The sequence below is a fragment of the Mesoplodon densirostris genome, chromosome 6 (genome assembly GCF_025265405.1).
Source record: "Mesoplodon densirostris isolate mMesDen1 chromosome 6, mMesDen1 primary haplotype, whole genome shotgun sequence".
Lineage (NCBI taxonomy): Eukaryota > Metazoa > Chordata > Mammalia > Artiodactyla > Ziphiidae > Mesoplodon > Mesoplodon densirostris.
Window position 1 is genome coordinate 126093706 of NC_082666.1, and position 25258 is coordinate 126118963.

Sequence of the window (25258 nt, forward strand, 5' to 3'; positions counted from 1 at the left end):
GTTTTATATAGCTTTATAAAAGATGGTTTGAGTTCCTGCCGTACAGTCAGTAGTTGTCCTTTGCTAAAACTTACATTATTTCCCCTTTATTAGAGCATGTTATTAGTTATCTACTGCTATATAATCAATTATCCCCAAAGGTAGCAGCTTAAAAGAACAATCATTTATTATCTCACAGTGTTTTTGGGGGGACTGGTGGGTAGGGAATCTGGGTGTGGCTTAGCTGGGTGGCCCTGAAGCCGGGCCCCATGAAGCTGGAATCGAGATGTCAGCTGTGTTGCGTCTTCTGAAGGCTCGACTTCAGGAGGATCTGTGCTCTAGCTCTCTGAGGCCTGCCAACAAGTGAGCTTGAGAGCAGTCCTTTCCCAGTTGAGCCTTCAGATGAGACTACAGCCCCAGCCAGCACCTTGATTCCAACTTGTAGGAGACCCTGAGCCAGAACTACCCAGCTTTACATCCTCAACTGCAATGAGACCACTGAATTTAAATTGTACTTAGCATTTGAGCAGTGAGATTTCCTCCTCTTTTGGGGGAAAAAAATCTCCTTTCTACAGTGATGAATAAAGTGGAGATTTCTTTCTATGGTCAAGTTAGTAGCTGGACAGGTTGGGGAAGTAGGGAAATGTTTTCTTTTGTCCAGCTGTAGCTGACAGCCAACTTGGCTGGTGTGAAAGCATGTGTTCTTAGTGTTGTAAGGTAGAACTTAGAATATATTTTTGCGCCGAGACAGTATCTCATAAACGGTGGTTAGAATCCTAGAAAGAGTTACATTTGAGGCTCATTATAGGTTGAGTAGGCCCTTGTGGGCTAGCTCGCCACCTTTATAACCGCATGTTCATGAGAAAATGGATTCTATATCCCAGATGTCCATCTCTGAAACATGCTTTTGAAATGTGACTCATTTTAAAGTTGGGGACTTGCCTGTATTTCATTAGCTCCTCTCCAGCTACCTTCCACACAACAGTTTACATTTTGAGCTATCAGCCTTTTGGGAAGATAAAGTGGCAGAAAATAGACAAGACTATAATTTACTCTTAGCACTCAGAGCCTGGCAGGCCTATCAAGGCGTAATTTTACTCAAAATCAGATTTTCTGCAGGGCCTGCACTGAAGTCCCTTTAGAGTTGAGTTATACCAGGTCACAGTCATCTCCTTTTGTAGAATTCTAGGGTCTTAGTCAGGTCCTTCCACAATCACTCGGTAAGATTTAGTACATGAGAATGTACTAAAATGAGAAATATTCTTAGCCTGCTTTATATCCCCCCCACCCCCCACCCATATCTCTACGAAGCTGATGGCCTTCCAGCTGGGAGAGACCATCATCCAGGCCCTGGGTGGGCTCAGTGGAAGGCTGCTTGCCTTGGCCTCCCACGTGCTTGATATTTTCAGACACGACTCTCATTTTATTCAGCAGTGCTCCTGTCTGTCATTAGAGAATTCATCCCGGAATCAGCCCATAACTTGAATATCCAAAGATATGCTTGAGCCCATGTTCAAGGAAGATAACCCAATAGGCTTTGCTCTGCCTGCTCTGGTCCCTATCCCTTCATTAAATCAGGTGACCAAAAGCATGTTTCAAGAGCCACCCTGTCTCCCCTGAGCTTCCCTGAGTTAAGATGTTCAGTTCTATGTCCCTCTTTCATGGTAGACAAGTATAAAAAACATCATAAAATGACCTCCTGTGTCATTTGTAGAACTGTAGTTGAAGAGATTGTCCATGATATTTCCTAATATGAATATGCACTGGGTTGTCCGATGCCCCTTAATCAGCCATGTGACCAAACCTGCTCTCTCAGGACACCAGTCCTTGGGGGACATCTTCAAAGTGGACGAGCTACCTGTGCTGTTGCTCCAGTAAGAGCCGAATTCAAGAAAATTTCACCGGCTTTTTGGAAATCAGTGGAAGGTTTCACGGTAAAAACTTGATTTATCTTTTTTTTTGAGGGCACTATAGAATGTTTCAACTGCTTTTAAAATTATGAATGATGAGCATAATTCCTGTTCAGTAAATCTAAAATAGATTTTCAAATATCCTTTTCTTCTGTTGTGGAGAAAAATGACAAGGGAGAGAGAAACAGAAAGGATGAGAGACAGGAGGGACAGAGAAATAATTAAAATACATACCAAATTCCAGAAGGGCAAAGTACTGCTGATGTACCAGTCTGCTTTCCTCCCTCCCTCCCTCACTTTATCTTTCTCTCTCTGCCTCCTTCCCTCCCTCCTCCCCTCCCTCTCTCTTCTTTCCTGTAAAATAAAGTCAAACCTAGAAATACCTTTTATTTTTAGGTAAATAATATTTTAATACCATCTAAAATTTGTAATGGTTGATCCTCTTAAAATCCTTTTCCTTTTGAAAGGAGGACAATTAACATACTGCTTGTAGAAGGCAGATCAATTTCAGAGTGGAAGTGGAGTGATAACTCTATCTTGAGGCCTTTTAAGATACTATGAACTATCCAGAATTTTAAAGCCTAGTAGCAGTTCTGCTGCTTTGAGATACAAGTGGAATCATCTTGGGTGTTTGTCCTGAGACTGGATAAAATGTAAGCATCAGGCTGATCTGAGCCCAGGGGCTGCTTGCCCGCCACTGGCCACTCCTGCGTCTCAGCAATGCCCTCAGCCCAGGGAAGAGGCTCTCAGGCTGCAGGGGTAATCACGGGATAGCAAAGACTGGGGACATTTAAAATATTTTTTATTTCTATTTTCAAGAAAGTAATGTATCACATGGAACAAAATTCAAAAGGTAAAAAATAGAATATTAAAAAAAGAAATTGTAGCATATTATACATATTATCTTGCCTGTTGATATTTTCCCCCAATTAACAATGCATCTTGTAGATGGTTCCATGTCTTTACCTATAGAGTTACCTCATTGTTTATAATGGTGCATATTGTTCCACATTATAGACTATTTTATGTAAAAGTTTGATGCCAGTCTCTTTACAAACAATCCTGAAATGACTGTCTTTGCACATGAACAAAATGTAGGAGCTAATCGGTGATGAATCATGTTAATGGTCAGTGTTAATGTTCCATCTCCTTATCAATATTTTATTCCCCTCAGACTCTTCTGTCTCTTTCTCCTTACCACCACCAACAGTAATAACTTAATAAATTGAAAATGTATTGATTTAAATGGAAGCCAAATTGACATCCATGTTTATATCCATGACTGTTCCTCTTTCTTTCTAATTAAAGTCCCGTATTTAGCTGTATCTCCTTCATTTCTAATGTCAAAAGATAATTGAGACAAGTTCCTTGTAAGGCTTGTAACAACATATTTCATTTTTGATTAGGAGCTTCCACTTAGAAATAAAATCATAATTTGTTTTCATGAAAAGAACAGTCATGGAAAGCAGATAGGTCTGGCCTTACCCTGGTGCCGGCCTGTGTGGTGTGCTGAGGAGGATCTTGTGGGGGGAAGGACTGGTGTTGGTCTGGGACAGATTGCAAGGGGAGGTCTGGCCCATCAGGCTCAGCTGAGCAGAGGGCCCAGTCACTTATCACTGTCATGGGGGTGGAGACGGGGGTAGGGGAGTCACTGGACCATTCCTGCACATCGGCGGCCTGACAGCAGACGCGCTTCACTCAACCTCCAGGCAGATGCTGTGCCATCAAGGGGCTCCTTCCTGCTGGAGGCCGCTGACCCGGTCACAAAGAATGAGGAAGCAGACCACTGCTTGCTACTGCGCTTTGCTCAAGCCCTGCGCCGCTTCCTCTCAGGGTGTGTATACAGTGTGTGTAGGAACGTAATCAGTGGTCTTAGAGGCATACACGGAGGCTCCAAAGTGTTACTAGACGCTGATGATGGGATGAGAGCATACCTCTGTGGGGCTCATGCTTTAATTACATTTCCAGGACTTGGATGCTCTGCACAGCGCTGATTATTTTCATACAGGCAAACGCTGTAGTAGACGTGGAGGGGACTAAAGCTACGCAAGCCGGGGACACCAAGTCTTTGAAGGGCAACGATTTCTACAACAATACTAAAAAGTATGATCTCTGTGTGATCCTTTATAGATACATTTAACATTCATCTTCAAAATCTAAAATATGTTTTAGGATCAATAGGGAACGTACCTTAGAAATCATTTTGGTGTACAGCCACCTTTATTTACTTATTTATTTATTTTTGGCTGTGCTGGGTCTTCGTTGCTGTGCGTGGGCTTTCTCTAGTTGTGGCGAGCGGGGGCTACTCTTCGTTTGCGGTGTGCGGGCTTCTCATTGCGGTGGCTTCTCTTGTTGGGAGCACGGGCTCTAGGCGCATGGGCTTCAGTAGTTGTGGCGCATGGGCTTCAGTAGTTGTGGCACGTGGGCTCAGTAGTTGGGGCTCGCGGGCTCTAGAGCGCAGGCTTAGTAGTTGTGGCTCACGGGCTTAGCTGCTCCTCAGCATGTGGGATCTTCCTGGACCAGGGCTCGAACCCGTGTCCCCTGCACTGGCAGGCGGATTCTTAACCACTGTGCCACCAGGGAAGTCCCTACAGCCGCAGTTTTTAACACAACTGTTTTCAACACTGTTATTCACGGAGATGTCACATTCATCAAGCTGACGTGTAGATTTTGATCCTTCAAGTAACCTTAGTTTAAATGGAATTTCTCGTCTCAAGATTGTCTAATTTTGGTAGTCATTAGGAATTACATGTATTAAAAGGAGGCAGGGAGATTTCATAAAAGTCAGGTGGAAATTTTTCCATCAATTAATATTACATGCTTATCACAGATGCCCAAATTAGACATGGTTCTTAAATGTGGTCATTAATAACAGTGTTACACGAGTGAACATGGAATTCTCCTAAAAACGAAATGAATGATGACAGAATGCTTTTCTTGGGATAGTGCAGCGTGAATCGGGAACCCATGCTCGTCTGATAATCGTGGGGTAACAGGAGGTGTTAAAAGAGCTGTAGGCAGCGCCGCTAACACAGGAGCCTCCGTAGGCGTACCTGGTCAGTAGCTCTAACACGTGGGGCAGGCGCAGTGCTGGTCAGTGAAGGATGAAGGGAAGGCGGGCATTGTCTTACTGTCTTACTGTATGACCGACAGTGAGCCCAGTGCCTGGCACATAAGTGATGTTCAGTCGTCGTTTCCTGAACTGTGGTGTTATTTGGGTGGAAAATGGATCCCTGTGCCTGGACTTGCTGGAGCAGATACGTCCCCCAAGTCCCTCTGTCAGCTTTCTTTCCTCCTTCCCCCACACGCCTGCTTATGAGTTCATAAGCTCTGGAGCCCTGCGCATCTCGACAACAGTGGCCTCATCAGGGGATTCAATAAGGCAGTCATGCAGCTGGGTCGAGTTGGTCCTGAAGTCCCTGAGCGTCTCCAGAGCTCTTCACCCAGGGGGCCTTGTGTTAAGGAACAAGCGAGAGTTCAAGGTACTTAAAACCCTGGAAAGAAAAGGGTCCTTATGCGATCGAGCAGGAAGTAATCTGCTCATCGGTTTTTCTCACTTAAGAGAGTTTCAGTGGTTTCTCTTGCTCTGTGTCCTTCTCAAAGAAAACAGAGGAATGGGACTCAAGGGAAAACGTTTAGGTCTGTACAACTTGAAAATATACCTCATAGGAGTTAGATTTCCTTTTTTCTTGCTATTCTCCACTTAACTCTCTATTATTACTATGTCCTGACACCGTGGAAGAAACCTTTTTATGATCATACTTTTAAAAATTATGAGGTAATATTGCATCTGAGGACTGTGCCACGATTTACTTCATTATCCCCCTTTTGTTGGGCCATATAGGTTTTTTTGCGGATTTTCACTGTTATAAACAATTCTGCTCTAAACATCTTTGGAAACCTTTGCTTCACTCCTGATTATTTCTTAAGGTAGAAATAATTTAAAAGCTTTTGACATTCTTGATGCATATTGCCAGACTACTTTCCAAATAGATTGTAGCATTCCCACTTCCATGAACAGTATATGAGAAAGCCCGTGTCTCCAGACCCTCATTGGTACTTGGCGTTGGTTTTGTAATTTTGCCATTTTCACGAATTAAAAATAGTATCTCATTGTGTGGTTGAGCACCTACTCATGTATGTGTTTGTTATTGATATATTTAATTTTTTATGTGTAGTCTGTCTTCCTATCATTCTCCACTTGCTCTCTGGCAGTGGAATCACTGTCTTTTACAGAATCATGGAAGCCTGCTTAGGAACGTACAGAAATAATTCTGACACTGTTTTCTAGGGCATCTGGTCCACCTCCTGCCCTCTCACTGTGGGCATCCCTGTTGTCAGTCTCCTTTACTCTCCTGTGTCGTCTTGTGGGGACACAGCAGGATCATTCTGGGCCAGTTTTTCTTAGGAACAGGAAAGGGCTGGTGTCTGAGGCCTTGTGCACTTGGCGTTGCTGTTCTGGGTTTAGAGTCACACTCGTGGTCTTGTGCCCCGAGCAGACCTCAGAAAACACAGCAGGCACATCACGAAGAGTAAAAATGTCCTCTGCTTGCATAATGCTTTATTTTTAAAACACGCTCTCATCCTCAGCTCACTCTTCTGGCCAGAAATCTCCTCTTAGGATTTCTCTCAATAAGTTTGTTGATTAAATGGATCTCCTTGAGTGCAGGGTCTATGAAGTTTACCTTTCTTGCCACGGCAGCTGGTACCTGGCACGTACTAAGCACATAACTGCTGGTGGGTCTGAGCCGTAAGCCCCACCGTTTGGAGCTGATGCCTCACCAGACGTGTCCTCACTGGGGCTGAGCCCAGCCTTGCTCTGCTCTGTCCTGCCCTGTCACTGTGCCGTCCGGGCTCTGCTGCAGGGGGACCCCGGAGGCGCAGGGCCGCCTGAGCCCGAGGAATCACCGCCTTCCCTGGCCAAGAGCTGGTCTTCAGTTTGTTGTCCCTGGAGCAAAGGGAAAGGCATTAACTGGAGGAAGGACAGCGGCCGGGGCATAAGGATAAACTCCTCAGTGACAGGTGAAGTTGTGGTTTAGTGCTACAATCTAAAATGTTCTCATCTGATTTTCCTGCCTTTTCCATCACGTATTTTTTTGCTTTTAGGGCGGCTCCCGCTTAGATACACAGTCACGGGTCACCATGGGAGGAAGGCAGTGCAGGCTGGCCCTCCTCCCCCGCTGGAGCTCTGAGGGGAGAGCTCGCCTCTGGGTGTTCACAGCAGTGGGGGACCTTCGTCTCATTCCCGCCGTCGCCTTTGCCGGGGACTCCTCTCCAGCCTCTCCTAGCCACAGACTCCACCTGCCTCTAGTCTCGTACCTCACCAGTCAGTAGGAAGGACTCCAGCTTCCTTGGACACAGGATGGGTGGAGAGCAGAGGTCGGCCCTCCCCGTAACTTGCCCACCGCCATATAACTCCCCCCCTCCCCCTCCTCACATACAGAGTACACCCTGGATTAACATTCACCTTAAAACACCATAGCCAAAGTAACAGGCTCTGTACGGAACAAAAATATGATAGAAGCACAGTGCCTCTGGGCCAAGCGCGCCAGACGCAGCATCACCTGACCTCTCCCAGTGCACCTGTCCTAGATTTGGGTGACTGGGCTGCAGGTGCATCCTCAGAACTCCTGCTGCCCTTTCTTTACAAATCAACAGTCATCAGTTCATCCTTACAGCGCTGTGAAGGGCACCTTGGCAGGACCAGGGCCCAGGATGCTTAGTCAGTGTGATCAGAGGACCCTCTGCTGGAGACAGAGCCTCATCCAAGGCTCAGGCTTGTGGGCCAGACATGAACCCGCCTTAGTTCCAGTCTGACTTGTCCTTGAGACACCAGGGATTTGGGATCTGGAGAAAGAGCCACAAGGAAACAGACAAGGGGAGGGACTGTGAGACCATGTTGGGTTTTGGGGCCTGACAGATTTGTGGGACCTTATTCGTGAAACAAATGCACTCTTACTCCAGCCCCAAACTGAACCTAATTGCCACCGGTGTGCTTCACAGCGGCGTGAATGACTGATAGATAGTAACACAGGATGGGTAAGCGTTGGGTGTTGTGGGTGAATAACATGACGGGGAGGGGCAGGCACCACTAGATGGTCTGCAGCTCTGAGGCTTCCGTCCAATATACAGCTGTTCCAGTCCTGGGATGATTCTGCGCCCAGCAGTGGACCTGGGCTCCCAGGACAGCAGCAGCAGTTCCTGGGATCTCCAATTAGGTGGTGTTGCCATGGGCACCCAGACTGGAGGGGCTTGGCCCTACAGGAGAATCCTGAGGATCTGGGGGCCCACCCTCCAGTCCCCCACTTCCCTGCCATTTACCTGTAAGTGCCCCTGACAACCTTACCCAGAAGATAGGAATTTTAGCTCTCAGCTTGAGCACAGGACGTGGTGCTAATCACCGGTTGGTTTATGTCTGCATTTGCATTATCGCAGGTGCATTATTGAACTGTTTTATTGTATTTTTCTGAAGGAAGAAAACAGTCATAAAGCCTGAAGTGCATTAGACATTCATAAAACAAAACAAAAGAAGAAACAGCATCGGTATCATCTTCTAAAGCTTTTGAAGTGCCCCCCAAATCCCCTTCAAAATCTCTCGGATAGTTGACTTTGACCCAATCGTGCTCTAATTAACCTCGCTGCTCCTCGAGCACTGGACTTTCAAGATAAATGGAAATCTGTTCCTCGTCCTCACATGCCCTTGACTGAGGACACGTCATGGCCATCAGTAGAGGTTGTCCTCCTGGAGCGTGGGGCTTTAGAACACGCTCCCACGAGCCCAACCAGCCAGATGGGAGGCATCCACCCTGCTGTGGCCAGGCAACAGATGTCCCTGTCACAGACCCCCTCCTGTTTCCCTGTCATGCTCTGCTGGTAATCAATAGTTAGTGCCCAGTCAATGAGTGACTTTTCTGTTTAGTCAGTTTGATTGTTTCTGTGGTGAAATGTGCCACCAATTTGGAAAAAAAAAATTACAAATGCTGATTAGGTTCCCAGGTGAGTCTCCCCAGTCTTATTTGACCTTTAGAATATGTTTAAAGGGTCTCTGGTTCTTTGGCCCCCAAGTCCTGTACTTGCCTCAGCAGAGTTTCAATGGGAAAATGCCCTCGGTTTGCAGGACTAGCACTGCCGTTGCTTGGTTTTTAACAACTCCCCGTTCTCTCCTCATGGAATGGAAGTAGCACTCAGGTTTTCCTCCATTCTTTTATCTGTAAAGCTGTATAGAGTTTTGGAGATTTTCAAAGAGTCTTTTTAAAAATCACAATGTATTATGTAGAAATGAGAAAGAAAATGGCTTTTCTTTGTACCATCTTTCTGTTTTATTCACTTAGACCAGGAATAACAAAGTGATTTCATCACACATGCCCACCCCTCCAAAGGAATAAGAGACTCTGTGGGGTGCTAAGTTGAGAAAAGATTTTGTGGTCATATTTGGGGATCATGAATGTCTGTTGTGATTGATTAATGATGTCTGCCACGGGCATGAAAGTGGAGGAGAAGTAAATATGTGCCATGTATTTGTCATTCCTGACTCAGATCTTGTGAAAAACAAAGTTCACATGTAAATGGTAATACTAGCCTAACAGTTAAGTAATGTGTACTGCATGCCACGCACTGTTCTAAGTGCTTTACATATATTAACTCATTGGATTCTCAAAGCAACCCACAGAGTAGGTACAAATGAGTAAACCCTTACAAATGAGGAAACGGAGGCACAACAAGGCTAAGTCGCTAAGCCAAGGTCATACAGCTAGGAAGAGGAAGAGCTGAGATTCACGGTCAGGCAGTTTTGTTCCTTAGCCCTGGGTACTGTGCCGTCTCTCCTTGGCTAATGCTGTGTCTTTGCTGTCCAGGGACTTATGTAAGGCTCAGCTGAGGTCCAGGAGAAAATGCAAAATCAAGTTAACAGGGCTTGTTATCTTTGGGCCTCAGGCTCTAGAATGAAAGATAAGACAGAGTCCCGGGGAACTTTGGCACTGAGGAGAGGGTTGCATGTGAATCCTCCTTCCTCTCCGGGTAGCATTTCCAGTCTTTCCACATCCATTTCTCAGATGGGAGTAGGTGGATGGGAAGGGAAGAGGAGTGGCGTTTAAGGACTCGAACAGAGGAGTTCCTTGATCTCCAGGCCACCTGGCTGGGGAGACTCTGAGCGGCCATTTTCAATGATCATTTTTGTGGAAGGGACACATGTACATATGAAGAGAGATATATGTTTAGTGTATCAAATAATATATCTTTCATAGTGGCCGAAGAGAGACTTTTTAGTAGTTTGTTTTCCTTCGTTAATTTAGCTACTATTTATTGAACACCTATGCTGGGTCCCACAGTGTGCTGTAATTGTGGAAACAGTGAACCAATATGAGCCCTGCCTTCTCTGAGCTTGTCGTCTACTTGCTGGAATAATGACTAAGTGTAAGGTGCAGCTCTGACTGTAGTAGAGGGAATGAGGGACTGAGGTGGCCAGACCATGTGGGTTTTTGAAGCTGCATTAAAGAGTTCTGACTTTAGCCTAAGAGCAGTGGGAAGCCATGGAAAGTGGGGGAGAGGGTCGGGGACTTTGTGTTATATAATCAGAGTTGAAAGATAATTGTGGCGACACTGGGAAGAATGGATTAGAAAGGGGATGTGGAAGACCTAGAGGTGCTTGTAGGAGTGCAGGCAAGGAGGCCATAGGAGGTGGGACTAGGGTGGCTTGGATGGTGAAGGGAAGAAGGGGGAGGACTCTAAAGATACCTGGAGGCAACATTAGCCAGATTTGGTGATAGATTAGATATGGGTAGCGAGGGGGAGAGAATGGGCAAGGATGCCTAGAAGGTAGGAGGATGGTGGTCCTATTCCCAGAGCTAGGGATGCTGGAAGAGGGTCAGGTTTGGAGTGGAAGGATATCCTGCTGCATTGGAGGTGCTTTTGAGCTGTCCCAGAGGAGATGTCAAATAGGCCACACTCTTTATGGTAAGTGTGTTGTCTTTCGACTGGACTATACATAAGTCCTGATGGACTGTCCTGGGAAACTAAGTCCTGCAGAAAAAATTTTAGTAATCTGTAATTTTGTTGACTTTAAAAATCCAAACAAACTGGGCTTCCCTGGTGGTGCAGTGGTTGGGAGTCCGCCTGCCGATGCAGGTGACACGGGCTTGTGCCCCAGTCCGGGAGGATCCCGCGTACCGCGGAGCAGCTGGGCCCATGAGCCATGGCCGCGAGCCATGGCCACTGAGCCTGCGCGTCTGGAGCCTGTGCTCTGCAACGGGAGAGGCCACAACAGTGAGAGGCCCGCGTACCGCAAAGAAAAAAAAAAAATCCAAACAAACATATTTTCATCTAGGAAATAAGAATCTGACAATGACAAAGACAATTGATAGAGATAAATATCTTACATAATCTTCCTAGTTATTTTTGTTTTTGCATATTTCTCTGCCAGTCTATTCCCATAAGCATTCATAGTTTTGTTAGTTGTTATTATAGTCTACATTCAGCGTGTAAGAGGATTGTTTTCACTTACTGTTATCCCAAATATTTTTTCACATTTCAATATATCTCTCAAATTCTATATTTAAAATGTTGCATGATAGTCCATGCTTATGATAAATCATGAATTATAATTTTCTAAGCTATTTCTCTGTTTCTGGATATTTAGTTGCTTTAAAGATTTCTTTATTACCAGTAATACCTTAATAAATATTTTTATGTCTACCACCTTTTTTTTTTTCTCTCACATTTTTCCTTAGATTAAATTTTTATGAGTGGGATTAGTGGGTTAGAGTTTGAGTGGGTCTACACCTCTTGATATGTGTAAAGGCCAGCGTTTTAAAACCTCTGACAGGGGCTTTGGGGTCCTAACTGTAGAACAGAGCTGTGGCCTCCACGTGGAGCCCCATCACGTTCCTTTGGATTCCGTAACCAATGGTCCGTCCTAACCGTATTTGGGCACTGTCCCAGGTCCCAGGGCCACCTGTGACCTTCCCTCTTGCATCTGCTGATGGTGCCAGTTAGTGCCTCGAGGCTGTGAGGCTTGTTCTCTGGTTCAGCCTGGCTCAGCCTGGCTTCTCACCTTCCGTGGAAGCCACTGAACTGACAGTGTCCTGAAGGGATCGTCTAGCTAGGCTGAGCCCTGTAAGCCTTCAGGTTCTAAAATACTTGCAGTAGTGCTGCGGAGGCTGCCTAGGGTTCCCGTGGATTTGGATGGGGTTCTCAAGACCTTCCGTGACCTGGCGCCTGCCTACCAATCCCTCCTGAAGTGCCATTGCTTCTCGACATGTCTCCTCTGCTGCACCCAGACTAGACTCTAGTCTGGCCCAGGATGATGCCCTGGTTGCATCTACTCCTGGCTCTCACCTGAGTTGCTCCCTCACCCTCTGCCTTTCCAAGCCCTGCTCCTCCCTTTAGACTCGACACTAGTTGCAGTTCCTCCGGGCCCTGTCTCTGCCTTGCAGCTTGCTGTCCCTCTGCTGCAAACTCTTACAGTACCTTTAGTCCCCACTCCAGGACTTCGCACACAATTGTAAGCTTTCTGGTAAAGTTCGCTCTTGACATTTTCAACTCTGGAAGATAATTGTCCACTCCATGAGGGCAAGAGCCAGGTCAGTCTCCCCTTCTAAATGCCTCAGAGCCTCGCTTCGGTGCTGAGCCCTGTGCCAGAGCGCAATAAATCTAATGTGACCCATGAAATCAAAATATAAGTGCACCGTGATGCCGTGTCAAAGTGTCTTAGCCGTTCTTTTCTTATGTATTTTTAACATAAATGCCCATATTCAGACATTCCTGAGGATCTTCTTAGACTACTCGTAGATGGACCATGCTCAGATCTTCTCTATCTGGTTGCAGTTTGGGGGTTATAAAAATAAGTTAATGTTGGAAAACCATAAGCTGGTCACTTTATTTCTAAGTCCTTGATATGCACTCAGGTGGGAAGGGTGATTGGTGGACATGATGACAAGCAGTAAGAAGTACTGGAATGAAAGTCTGTCTGGTCTTTAAAAGGCAAGTGTCTCTGGCCCCTGGAACAGTGCTTGACTTGTGAAATGATGTCTTCTGCTATTCTGGTTCTTGAAAAATTGGTCCCAGGCTTACCCTGCTGTCTTTACAGCTCACTTTGCTTCTGATCATCGGGAGTCCTCAGGGGAAGCCACCTCAATGCACCCTGGAATCCCGAGCTCTCCTTGTTCTCCAGGGCATGGCCTGGCACACAGGGGACCCTCTGGCCGGGAGTCAGGAGCTTCCAGGCTGGGCTGGCTCTGCTGCCCGCCGCTGCACGGCTCTGCCCGTGCTTGGGTCTGGGCGCGCTCACTTGTAAAATGACATGCCTGAATCAGGCCATCTCTAGGCTCTTTTGTAACTGAGATTAAAAACAAAATATTTGAAACTGTCTTAAGAGGGTGAGCTTTGGTACCGTTGCTCGCTAAAAATGAGAACTAGGCTCTCTGACACATTTAATGACATGTGTTAGTATGTGTTAGAACTTTACACTTAACTTGCATTTCTTTCTTTCTTTCTCCTTTTTTTTTTCCTAGCCAAACATCATGTCAATGGCAACAGAACAGTTGAACCTTTCCCAGAGGGAACACAGATGGCTCTATTTGGTAAGATAACAACTCTGAAAGAAAACCCAAATTGTGTGCAAAGACCAGTGCCAAGTTTCTGAGTTTTAGCAAGTGTCCTCAGGGCTTCAAAATCTGGGCTCTTCTAGATATTTACAAGTCGTTGCAGCCAAAAAACTATCAAGTTCTTAGTATATCTGGGATCAGAAAAGCTCATTCTATAGAATTTAGTATGCTTTCCTTTCTCACTTTGCAAATCAAATATCAAACTGTGTATTTACTATTTCTTATGTCCACACTGTGAATTAGCCTGATAATTTAGGAGTTGAGTTTTTCTTTCCCAGGAAGGATTTTTTTCCCATATATATATATATCTTTATTAAAGCTGGGATTCAAGGAGTTTTGAGATGTTATTCCACAAAAAGCAATGATCTAATTGAATGCTCTCTTTCTCTTCCATTATGAATGGAGCATATTCCTTTGTTTGTTTCTTCTGGTTCCTTCCCGTTAGCCTTTAGATAGATTCTATGATCTCTTTCATCCTAAAAACCTGAATTCCCCTTTCTTCATGCCCCCCTCCAGCTTCCGTCTTCCCCTGGTCCTGATGGAAGTCTCCTACAAGGGCTTTTGATGTAAAACTGCTTTAGGCATTGAAGTGTCTTTGAGCCAGAAATTAGCCTCCTGACAACACTGTCTCTAAATTAGCATATTCAGGATAAAATGTTTCCCTAATCCCAGAGTTAGTCATCACTGATGATTAACAGTTGGAGAGTTATGAAACAGGGACCCACTTCTGCCTAGGTGTTTGTAAATCTTGCTCTGTATGGGCTATCACCTTTTAAAATGTACTGGTCAGTGATTAGGAGTTATTATGTTCAGAAATTTAAATGGAGAATTTGGTTTTTGAAGAAAAAAGCATCAATGGTCAGTATAAGATGTCGGCTAACTATTTGATTTGTTAACTTTCCTCTGAGAAATTATGTTCCGATGATGCCATTTTACTTAAGTTGTAGGCCTAGCACAGTATCTGTCACCAGGGGACAACAAATGTCACATCAATGTTCAAAGGGTTCTTTTGATGATTTTTTTTTGTCTTTCAGATTTGTGAACCCCTAGAAACTAGGTTAGAAACTAGGTTCCATGTCATACTGGGAAATGTAAAATGAGACTGACCTGTCATAGATTTCCTCCTGTTGTGGTATTGGAGGAAAGCCTCCTTCCCAAAGGACTGATGACATTGTTTGCCACAGAATTGGAAATATCAGTGAATAAAGCTCCGTGGCGAGGTTATTATTACTATTACTTTGTCAAAGGTTTGGTTTAGAGTGGCTTTCCTAAAAATCCTAACCCAAGGCCTTCATTGTTTGACTCTGGGCAAGCAAATCCCCCCTCCAAGCCTCAGTTTTCTCACCTGTGGAATGGGAAGGCTGACGGGGTGCTCTGAGACCCTTCCCTTGGCTTCTGCATCTTCCATACTTGGGGCTGAAGACTCATCTGGCCTCAGGCAGTCCTGGGAAGCCCACTGTGAATGGCCAAGGGGTGTGGTTTTAAAAGAAATGAATCCTGTGCATAATTTCTACCAGTGCAGAACTATACAGGTGATAAAATAGAATATCTCTTGACATCTAAGGATTTTTGCCTTATTAGCACTGCTGTTTGGCTCTTCCAGATACTTAAATGAAGGCCTCTGTTTTGGTTAAGTGCGTGCAAGCATTTTCTATTTGTGTTTTCAAAACTGTCCTCACTTGATATGGCTTGTCCACCTGGCCTGCAGTGGAGTGAGGGAGTGGATGGGTTTTGGGGTGGGCTTCTGTCATTTGGGTTGTTTATAGCTGTACTGAATAAGTCAAACTAAGTGCACCTCTTTGACATATCTTGGGCATTTAATCCTCTCAGCACCTTGTAAGGCTGGTAGGATTACATAATCCCCTTCTCAGAGCGCTCACATGATTTATCACAGGTCTCTCAGCCAGAGATGGTAGAGCTTGAATTTGAGCCCAGGTCTAACGGGCCGGAAGTCCACGCTCTTTTTACCATGTTCCCTGACTCTTGGCCTGGTTACAGGAGTCCTGGGAGAGTCTGGTAGAGTCAGAAATGCCTTTCAGCTGGATCCATGCACAAAAGCATGATTTCCAGCCAAGCCAATTTAGCAAATTGATTTGTGAATTTCTGTGCATTCCCAGAGTGCTCTGAAGGACTCTCGAGACACAGCTTTTGCCAGGAAATACTGCTTGGAGTGACGTCTCCTACTATTTATCGTTTTCCCCCATTTGATTTTAGTAGCAGGTATTAATGTGCAGGAGAATGTCTTACACTGACTTGACTGTGAGATCACCAAAGCAGCAGTGGCAGTTTCTACTTGTCCAAACCCATTCTTCAGCCTGGGAAGTCAGTGTTTTATGCCAAAAGAGTATCACCAGTTTCAATTTCATTATCTATTGGTTAATCATTTGAATGTACCTTACAGAATGCTGTCTAAATAGAAACTTTTAAATTTAATCCACTCTGAAAGTGGCCACTGAACGAACGGCCATTAGCATTTAGCTTAGGGTAGATGATGTAAGGAAGGGTAGAGTGAGAGTCAAGGGCAGGCTCCGTTCTGAAAAATGTATGAGTGTGTTATTATATCAAGTGACCAGACAATACATAGAGGGCTCCTTACACGCTACTTCTGGCATGTAATCTTCACAGATTATTTTTAAAACAAAAAGATGTTCATTTTTTCAGGTTTTCTTTCATGGCCCAGTCAGTTTTATCCTTGTCTTGTTTTTCTGTGATCACAGTTCTTTAGCCTTTCTGTTGCCCTTTTCTCTCCTCTGCACTTTAGGACAATGATAATGAGGGTAATAGGCCTGCTGTCCCGGTGGGCTTCTACTCGTCTGTGTGTGATGCTCCCTTTCAAGTCAGCAGGAGCCCCTTTTTTACAGGCCGGAGAAGCGGAACTGAACATTTTGCAATTACTGAATGTCTTTGTTCCAGGTGGCTGAGTGCCCTATGTCCGCCATCCCTTTAATCCCACCGCAGCCCTGTGAAGTGGGCATCACTGTGCTCTTTTAGAGACGGAGAAACTGAGGCACCCAAAGATGAAAGAAATATGGTCAAGTAGAGGGAATGCTTTCTCTGGCACGAGGACATCCACGTGACACTTGCCAGCATGCTGTGCCTGACTTAGATAACTGTGCCGGCTTGTGATAACTTCAGGAAAGTGACATCCTGTTGGCGGAGGGTCCCTCCGTCCTGGCAGAGAGCAAGCCTCCGGCCTCTCTGTGGTGGTCGTTCTTAAGCACGGAGCAGCTATTCACTTTATTAAAGGTACTCTAGTCAGGAAGATTTATCATTTCCAAATAAAATAGACATTTATTAATTGAGGAGAGTGCAGAGAAGTCAGGGGTTGGGGGCTCCAGTCTTAATCGGTGAAGAGTTTTAGTACAGTTTGAAAAAATGAAATACAGTTTTTTAAAACTTTCGAGTTCAGCACTTGACCATAACACTTATCGTCCAAACTAGGATACTTTTGAGAGTGAAAAGGGTGCTGGTAAAAATTATGTTAAAATAATGAGGTACGTACTGGAGGACTTCAGGCACATGGGATATAATGTCGCCCTCTAATGAGAGTGTATATTATAAGACATGGTGTCAAGAATCATAAATACACATTGAGTAAAGTTGAAATTGAAAAATAATGAACTTAGAGCTATAAAATGAAATAAACAAATGAAAAAATTCCAATGCAGTAGACTTACATTATGTACCGTATAGCATCAACACCAGTAGTTACACTAACTTCCAGGATTTTACTCAGTAAATATTGTTATATTCTTTCTGAATCACTTGAAATGAACAGTTAATTCATATTTATAAAACCTGGCTGGTAGCATTTCAATAAGAGATGGGGAATTATCTGATTATACCCTTGCAATTCTAATATTGTACTAATACTGTCCAGTGATGTAGGGTAATGAACTCTCCATCAGTAGAGGTATTCAGATGAGAGATCGTTCCTACCCAGTTGGGAAGTGGAAGTAAATAGCCTTTAAGATCCTTTCTTCTCAGTTAATGAGAATTTTCTCTGTTTCAGAGTGTTAAACCTCTTTGGAAAAATTACTCCTAACTCTAAATTCTTTGATCGTATCATTTAGAAACCCATATCCTGGCTGTCTGGTGAGAGGTAAAATTCTGCAGTGAGAAACTGTAGTGGTCAGGAATTGATGGATACCAAGCAACCACAGCAGAAGTACCTCTGCGAATTCTTAGGGTCACTGTAGGGTTTTAGGCTCCTACTAGCCTGATAGCGATGGCTCTGGGAACTCAAACCACTGCAAAACCTGTTCCCTGTATCAGGTTCTCTTGGGCTCTTCAAACAAGAGGGAGCAAGAGACAATCCAAGACATCATGAAAATGTGCTATGATCTTGTTACACTTCTGTTTTTAGCCAGGGGGCCAAGATTTGCTAGACTCTTTCCTGACTAGCTGTGTGGAAGGACTGATCCCAGAGCAGAGGCCAGTGGCTGTCAGAGGCCCATAGGCAGGCCTCACTCTGGGGGACTCACCTTCTGTACCCCAAGGGAGAGGAGATCAGTGTCTGCAAGGTGAACCAATGATAAGATATTTTTCCCCCCAGACTTGAACTAGAGGTGAATTAGAAACAGCCACAGTTACTTTGTCTGCCAGCCAAGAAAACAGCATTGAAAGCAGCAGGTAATACGTCCGACTTCAATGGAAAATATACTGGTGTCTCATTGGCTAGGATCCAACATTATGTTGGTAAATAATCAAATCCCGGTGTGGCATATTTCTCCCTGCACCTTGACTGAAAACTATTGAAGACCATTCTGTGAGCTGTGGAGCTGCAGTCACTCATTCTAGGAAAAAGGCCAGAAAGAATGACTTTGAAATGTGTTTATAATTAACTAAACAGTCTAAATTCACAAGATCATTAGAACAGCAGGTTGCTAACTGGCGCAAAGTTCTTAAGTGAGGAGGCATTTGGGGAAACGAAAATAGGCCTTCCTTCCATGGTGACCTGAAGCACCTTTAAGGGACAGTAACTGGTCATCTGGAGACACGTAGGACACATTGTATTTTATGTACCTTTTTTGCGTGTGTGATGATCACATTTCCTTTTTGATTATGAAAAGCTCTGATGATAATATAGGCAAAGGGGAAGAGACCTTTCAGAGCCTGTGTTGAAAATTCCTTTTGGTTTGTGTGGCACTGCACAGGATGGCCCTGGTCCTGCTCGAGAAGGCACAGGCGTGGTGTTGGAGAGGGTGTCCTGGAGTTGGGAGGGTGACAGCCTGGCAGCAGGAGTGTAGGTGGGGATATCTGTGCCAAGAGAAGGGAACTGCACCCCGAGTAGAAAGGAGTGGGTCAAATAGTGTCTGACAAAGTAAGACTTGTCTGGAGAGCACGTATCCATCAACCTCAACTACTTGGAATGCTTGTAAGAACTAGAAAGTAAGCAGGCCCTGCCCACCAAAAGTTGCAGAGAAGTCCCCAGAGAATTCAGAATTCACTGAGGTCTTTGGAGTCAGATAGATCCTGGTGTGTGACTTAGACAAGTTTCTTGGGCCTTGCTATAAAATGAAATAAGGGAAAATTAAAATATATATAAAAAATGGCAAAATAACATACATTCGAATTAGGTGAATATTAGACCAAAGAAAAATATGAGAAGTAAGCTATGCAAAGAGGACATGCTATAATACTATATAATTTATAAACCTTGGCCACAAATGTGGCTCTGTATTTCCTAGCGGCAACATGAAGATCAATTGGTTGTGTGATTGGTTTCAGTTTTTTAGAATTGTGGTAAAATATACATAACATAAAGTTTACCATTTTAACCATTTTTAAGTGCACAGTTCAGTGCACTTAAAAAGTGCATTCAGGGCCTCCCTGGTGGCGCAAGTGGTTGAGAGTCCGCCTGCCGATGCAGGGGATACGGGTTCGTGTCCTGGTCTGGGAGGATCCCATATGCCGCGGAGCGGCTGGGCCCGTGAGCCATGGCCGCTGGGCCTGCGCATCCGGAGCCTGTGCTCCGCGACGGGAGAGGCCACAACAGTGAGAGGCCCGCATACCGCAAAAAAGAAAAGAAAAAAAAAAAAAAAAAAAAAGTGCATTCACATTGTTATGCCACCATCACTGCCATCCGTCTCCTGAACTTTTTGTCTTTCCAAACTGCAATTCTATACCTATTAAATAATAACATCAATTTCCCCTCCCCACAGACCCTGCAGCCACCGTCTTTCCTTCTCTACGAGTTTGACTACTCTAGGACCTCATATAAGTGAATCCTACACTATTTGTCCTTTTGTGACTGGCTTACTTCACTTAGCATAACGGCCTCAAGGTTCATCCAAGCTGTGGCATGTGTCAGAATTTCCTTCCTTCTTAAGGCTGAGTAATATTCCATTGAGTGCACACACCATATTTAGTTTATCTGTTCGCCTGTCAACAGACACTTGAGTTGCTTCCACATTTTGGCTATTGTGAATAATACCATTATGAACATGAGTGTACAGATATCTCTTTGAGACCCTGCTTTCAGTTCTTTTGGCAAATACATCCCGAAGTGGAATGGCTGGATCATATGATAATTCCCTGTTTCTTTTTTTGAAGAGCCCCTGCATACCATTTTCCACAAAGACTGAACCATTTTACATTCCCATCAGCAAAGCACAGGGTTCCAATTTCTCCACATTCTTGGCAACACTTGTTATTTTTATTTGTTAATAGCCAGCCTCATGGGTGTGAAGTGGTGATTTTCAGTTTTACCTAATGATCCTGAAAATCTACGTGATAGGGGGAACCATAAAATTTCTTGATTCTAGAACCAGAAAGAAATTTCTTTCAAGGTACTTATAAGGAGGACACTGTGATGTAAGACAGTCAGCAGTACTGCTGACAGCGCCCTTGGAGTGAGCATTGAGAGGAGACTCATGAGCCCTTGGTCACACCGCTCTTCTCTTTGGGCTCCTGACATCCACCAGGAACAATTCGGTCCACCTTCCCCCCACGGGTGCCACCGTGTGCTTCCCTGGCTTAACCCAGAAAGAAGTTACTTGTATTGTATCTAAAACAATCGATGGACTAGATAACTTTTAGGGAATTTTCTATCAATATTATTTCTTTCAGTGGAGTTTTAAAAAATATTTATTTTTTCATTCCTTATTGTGAAAAATTTCAACCATACATAAACGTAGACTAATATCGTGAAGCCTCACTAACTCAGCTTCAGCAGTTATCACTCAGGGCTAATGTGTTTCATCTGTAGTCCCATTCACTCTCTCTTCTTCATCCCAGGTTATTTCAAAGTAAATCTCAGATATCAGATCATTTCATCCAGGAATATTTTGGCACATACCTCTTTTTAAGAGCAGTTTTTAAGAAAACATACCACAACACCATTATCACACCTAAAAAAATAGTTCCTTAGTATCATCAAATATCCCATGAGTCCATATTTCCACTATCGTCTCAAATGTTTTTTCAAACCACCTGTTTGAATCAAGGTCCAAATAGAGTCCATACACTGCAATTGGTTGATATAAATAGTCTCTTTTAATCTCTAGGTTCACCTCTCTCTCTCTCTCTCTCTCTTTTTTAAAAATAAATTTATTTATTTATTTATTTTTGTCTGTGTTGGGTCTTCGTTGCTTTCTCTAGTCTTGGCAAGTGGGGGCTACTCTTTGTTGCGGTGTGTGGGTTTCTCATTGTGGTGGCTTCTCTTGTTGAGGAGCACGGGCTCTAGGCGCACGGGCTTCAGTAGTCATGGCATGCAGGCTCAGTAATGGTAGCTTGCGGGCTCTAGAGTGCAGGCTCAGTAGTTGTGGCACACGGGCTTAGTTGCTCTGCAGCGTGTGGGATCTTCCCAGACCAGGACTCAAACCCGTGTCCCCTGCATTGGCAGGCGGATTCTTAACCACTGCGCCACCAGGTCAGTCCCTCTCTCTCTTTATTTTTCCTTATAATTTATTTGTTTAAGAAACTAGATCATTTATTCTCTACTGTCTCCTTCAGTCTGGATTGAATGAACATGCTCATGCTTGAAAAGCCTCTGTATTTTCTGCAAATTGGGAGTTAGAGGCCTGATCAGAATCCATAGGTGGGGTGTGTAAGCCATCCAGGAGGCATTTAATAACTGGTTCTCTTTCTTCTGGTGAAGTTAGAAGCCCCTAATGATCATTGCCTTGACCTATTATTTTATTAGAAGCTGCAAGATGGTGACATTTAAATTCTTGCATTTCCCTTTATTTATGAACTGGAATATTTCTAAAAAGAAAAGCTCTCTTTATCAACTATTGGGTGACCTTGACCTCCAGTTGATTAGGAAGGCAGCTTTGTTTTTTCCTGGGTTTACCGTTTTGCTCCGTGTATCTGAGATGGGTTAAATGTATATTCATGAGTCAGAAGCATATATAAGTATAGTTGCTTAAGTGATGGAAGCCTCTTTAATTTGACTGAATGACCATTTTCACTTGGGCATTTAATCAGATTATTGAAATTTGTAACCATTTGGTCAAACGTTTGAAAATAGAATCACAGTAGACAGATTGCCTCTACAGATTTGGGTGAAACAAAGAAATAGGCACATAGTCAGGTGACAGAAGGTTATGTCTCCAGCAAAGCTGGATCTAAGGGGCAGCCATCTTCTCTCCTGTTCTCGCCCCAGATCCTGTGACCAGGGGACACGCTCCTGTGTGCATCCCGGTCTTGATCCTCAGCAGCCCAGGGTGAAAAAGCAACTCCAGAGAGGGCCTGAGGGCTGGGGGCCGGCTTGCTTCTGGATGTGGCATGCCTTCAGAGTATCAAAATGATGAAAATGGCTAAGCAGCCAAGAAATGACAAAGCCTCAGGAATGCTGCCCACTGCAAAGACTAACAGCTGGGCTCTTTCACCTGGAGCTCTTTCTCATGCTTTTGGCTTAATATTGTGAATGCGTTGGAGGGTAGCAGGAGACATGTTTGTCAGAGTGCATTTTCTCTGCTTTCCAGTTTTCACAGACAGAATAGGTGAAACTATCTGTGGTTCTCACTGCCAAACATTGTGGGATTCAAGAAGGGAAACTATTTACTGGCTCACTTATTTTTTTCTCTCATTTTATTTTCATTATTTATTACTTGATGCATTTTTGTTTGTTTGTTTGTTTTTGGTAAGTTGTCTCAAATTCTTCTTTTGGAATGATGCAGTGTATAAATAAAGTAAATAAAAGTAAAGTAGTTCCTATGAATGAAATTTCTTAGTCCAATACAACGTATAGTTTTTTTTTTTTTTTTTTTTTGCTGTACGCGGGCCTCTCACTGTTGTGGCCTCCCCCATTGCGGAGCACAGGCTCCGGACGCACAGGCCCAGCGGCCATGGCTCACGGGCCCAGCCTCTCCGTGGCATGTGGGATCTTCCCAGACCGGGGCACGAACCCGTATCCCCCGCATCGGCAGGCGGACTCTCAACCACTGCGCCACCAGGGAAGCCCAACGTATAGTTTTTTTTAAGGAAATCACAATCAAGCAGTGCCAGTTCTGTTTTTGCCAGGGATAACTGGAAATGTTAGCACTGAAACCCTAGGAAATGAGATTCAGTTGAAGTGACATGTTTGATCCATGCTGAGAAACGATCGTTTAGCTTGGCATGCCTTTGGCCAAAATAGTGTGCACAATGATGAAAGACCCTGTGAACTTTTTCTAAATTCTTGTGTCTGGAGGGACAGCAAAACCCCCGGTATCCATATTCACCAGGAGCTATTCCACAAAACACCTTCCATTGTCCCCTTGTGTCATCGGTGCTCCAAGACTTAGATAAAGATCGTAGTTGACCAAGACCAAGTTTCCTTGTTGAGCCCAGTGACACTGGGACCTGCAGTGGTGCTTGCCAGATGGATATCCTTCTGGTGTACGTCCCACCATGTATCCTTCCAAGTCTCAGCTGTGATCCCAAGACTCATGATAATATGGAAAGAATTAAATGATAGCTCATGGTAGACCTTACTGTGAACAAATGTGGCTTTCCACAGTCGTGCCTACTCAGGAATCAGTGCTGTTTTGTTTGTGGGAAAAAGACATTTTATTTTTTATTTTATTATTATTATTATTATTATTTGTGGTATATGGGCCTCTCACTGTTGTGGCCTCTCCCATTGCGGAGCACAGGCTCCAGATGCGCAGGCTCAAGCGGCCATGGCTCAGGGGCCCAGCTGCTCCGTGGCATGTGGGATCTTCCCGGACCGGGGCACGAACCCGCACCCCCTGCATTGGCAGGCAGACTCTCAACCACTGCGCCACCAGGGAAGCCCCAGACATTTTATTTTTTTAGCCAAATCTCTGGTCTCCCCTAAAACCCCCTGTGCAGTCCATTGAGTCTCGAATGCCTTTCTATGTGATGACCCTTTTCCATTTTCTTAATTTCCATAAGATGGTCGCTTGTCAGGTCAAGATGAAAATGTCTCCATGTGGAAGGCTGTGTTCATCTTGCTTCTAACCACGCATGTGTCCATTTAGTACTTGGGAGAATTTCTTGTCACCCTCTCTTCCACCAGGCTTCCTTTCGTTGGTGTATGACCTTTGTCTAGGTGGCAGTGACATTTGCATTGGGAAGAGCGGAAGAGTTTGTATTCACCTCATAGGGAACATTCAGGGAGGGTGGATTTGGGGTGGGCCATCTGGGGAAATTTCAGGAATATGATGACACTAGGAGCTTGGAGTGAGAACTACAAGTGGGCTGTCAGGAATGCATGGGAACTGCTTCCTAGCCTTCCTTTCTTTTGGCTGAATAACTCGTGATTGGCAAGCGTGTCCTTTGGCTAGGCCTTACCTTAATAGCTTTGCAGTAGAAATGTGCAGAGGTGACCTCAGGATGGAGAAGGGCCTGTAGGCACAGGATCAACATCCGGCCTTGCTTTCCCACATGGAAAAAATGAGCTGGATTCCCAAGCAAATAGTATGTGCTTTATTCCTGGTGCCAATACAGAGGGCTTCAGTGACCCACACAAACATCTGGAAACAGCTGCACCTGCTGAATGGCAAATAGCTCTCCAATTGCTATTAATGCATTGGTAACTGGACTGAAATTTCATCCCTGTTCTTTTTCTTCCATGTAGGCCTTTTTTTTTTTTTTTTTTTGTGGTACCCGGGCCTCTCACTGCTGTGGCCTCTCCCGTTGCAGAGCATAGGCTCTGGATGCGCAGGCCCAGCGGCCATGGCTCACGGGTCTAGCCGCTCCATGGCATGTGGGATCCTTCCAGACTGGGGCACAAACCCGTGTCCCCTGCATCAGCAGGCGGACTCTCCACCACTGCGCCACCAGGGAAGCCCCATGTAGGACATTTTAAATTTACCTAGTAATGAAGTGGCTGCAAACACAATGCCACCACCAACAACCAACTTTTACATTTGGGTAGTAAATTTCATATTATAAAATGTTTTCATATATATAATCTAATTTTTTTCTTCATATTTAATTCTGAGAAGACTGAGGCTCAGAGAGATTAAGTGCCTGACCCAGGGTCAGGCTACTTAGTTAATGGTAGAACTAGGTCTAGCACTCAACTAGTTTATTCACTTACTCGTCATATTATTTATTGTAGCAGGAGACAAACAGAAAAAATACCTCCCTTCAGGGAACTTACACTCTAGTAGGGTAGGACAGAAAATAAGATAAATAGGTAAAATATTTGTTGTGGGATGTCAGATTGTGATAAGTGCTGTTGATTAAAATAAAGCAGGGGAGGAGAAGAGGAATTGCCTGGTTGGGGTTGGAGTGAGGGTTTGCAATTTAAAATAAGTCAGGGAGGCATCCATGAAATGGTAATCTTTAATCAAAGACCTAAAAGAGGCACGG

The 25258-nt window shown here is 44.5% G+C and overlaps 1 protein-coding gene across 4 annotated transcripts in view; it reads left to right on the forward strand.

Annotated features, from left to right (window-relative positions):
• The window catches only part of MSRA (methionine sulfoxide reductase A), a 392996-nt gene that overhangs the window by 142694 nt on the left and 225044 nt on the right, over window positions 1–25258 (forward strand). For 3 of the 4 annotated variants that reach the window (XM_060102637.1, XM_060102638.1, XM_060102636.1), the window contains exon 2: window positions 13397–13465. The exons of the other annotated variant lie outside the window; for it this stretch is intronic. In XM_060102637.1, the coding sequence (XP_059958620.1) occupies window positions 13397–13465 (69 nt within the window). The remainder of the gene's footprint in view (window positions 1–13396; window positions 13466–25258) is intronic. 4 annotated transcript variants of the gene reach the window in all.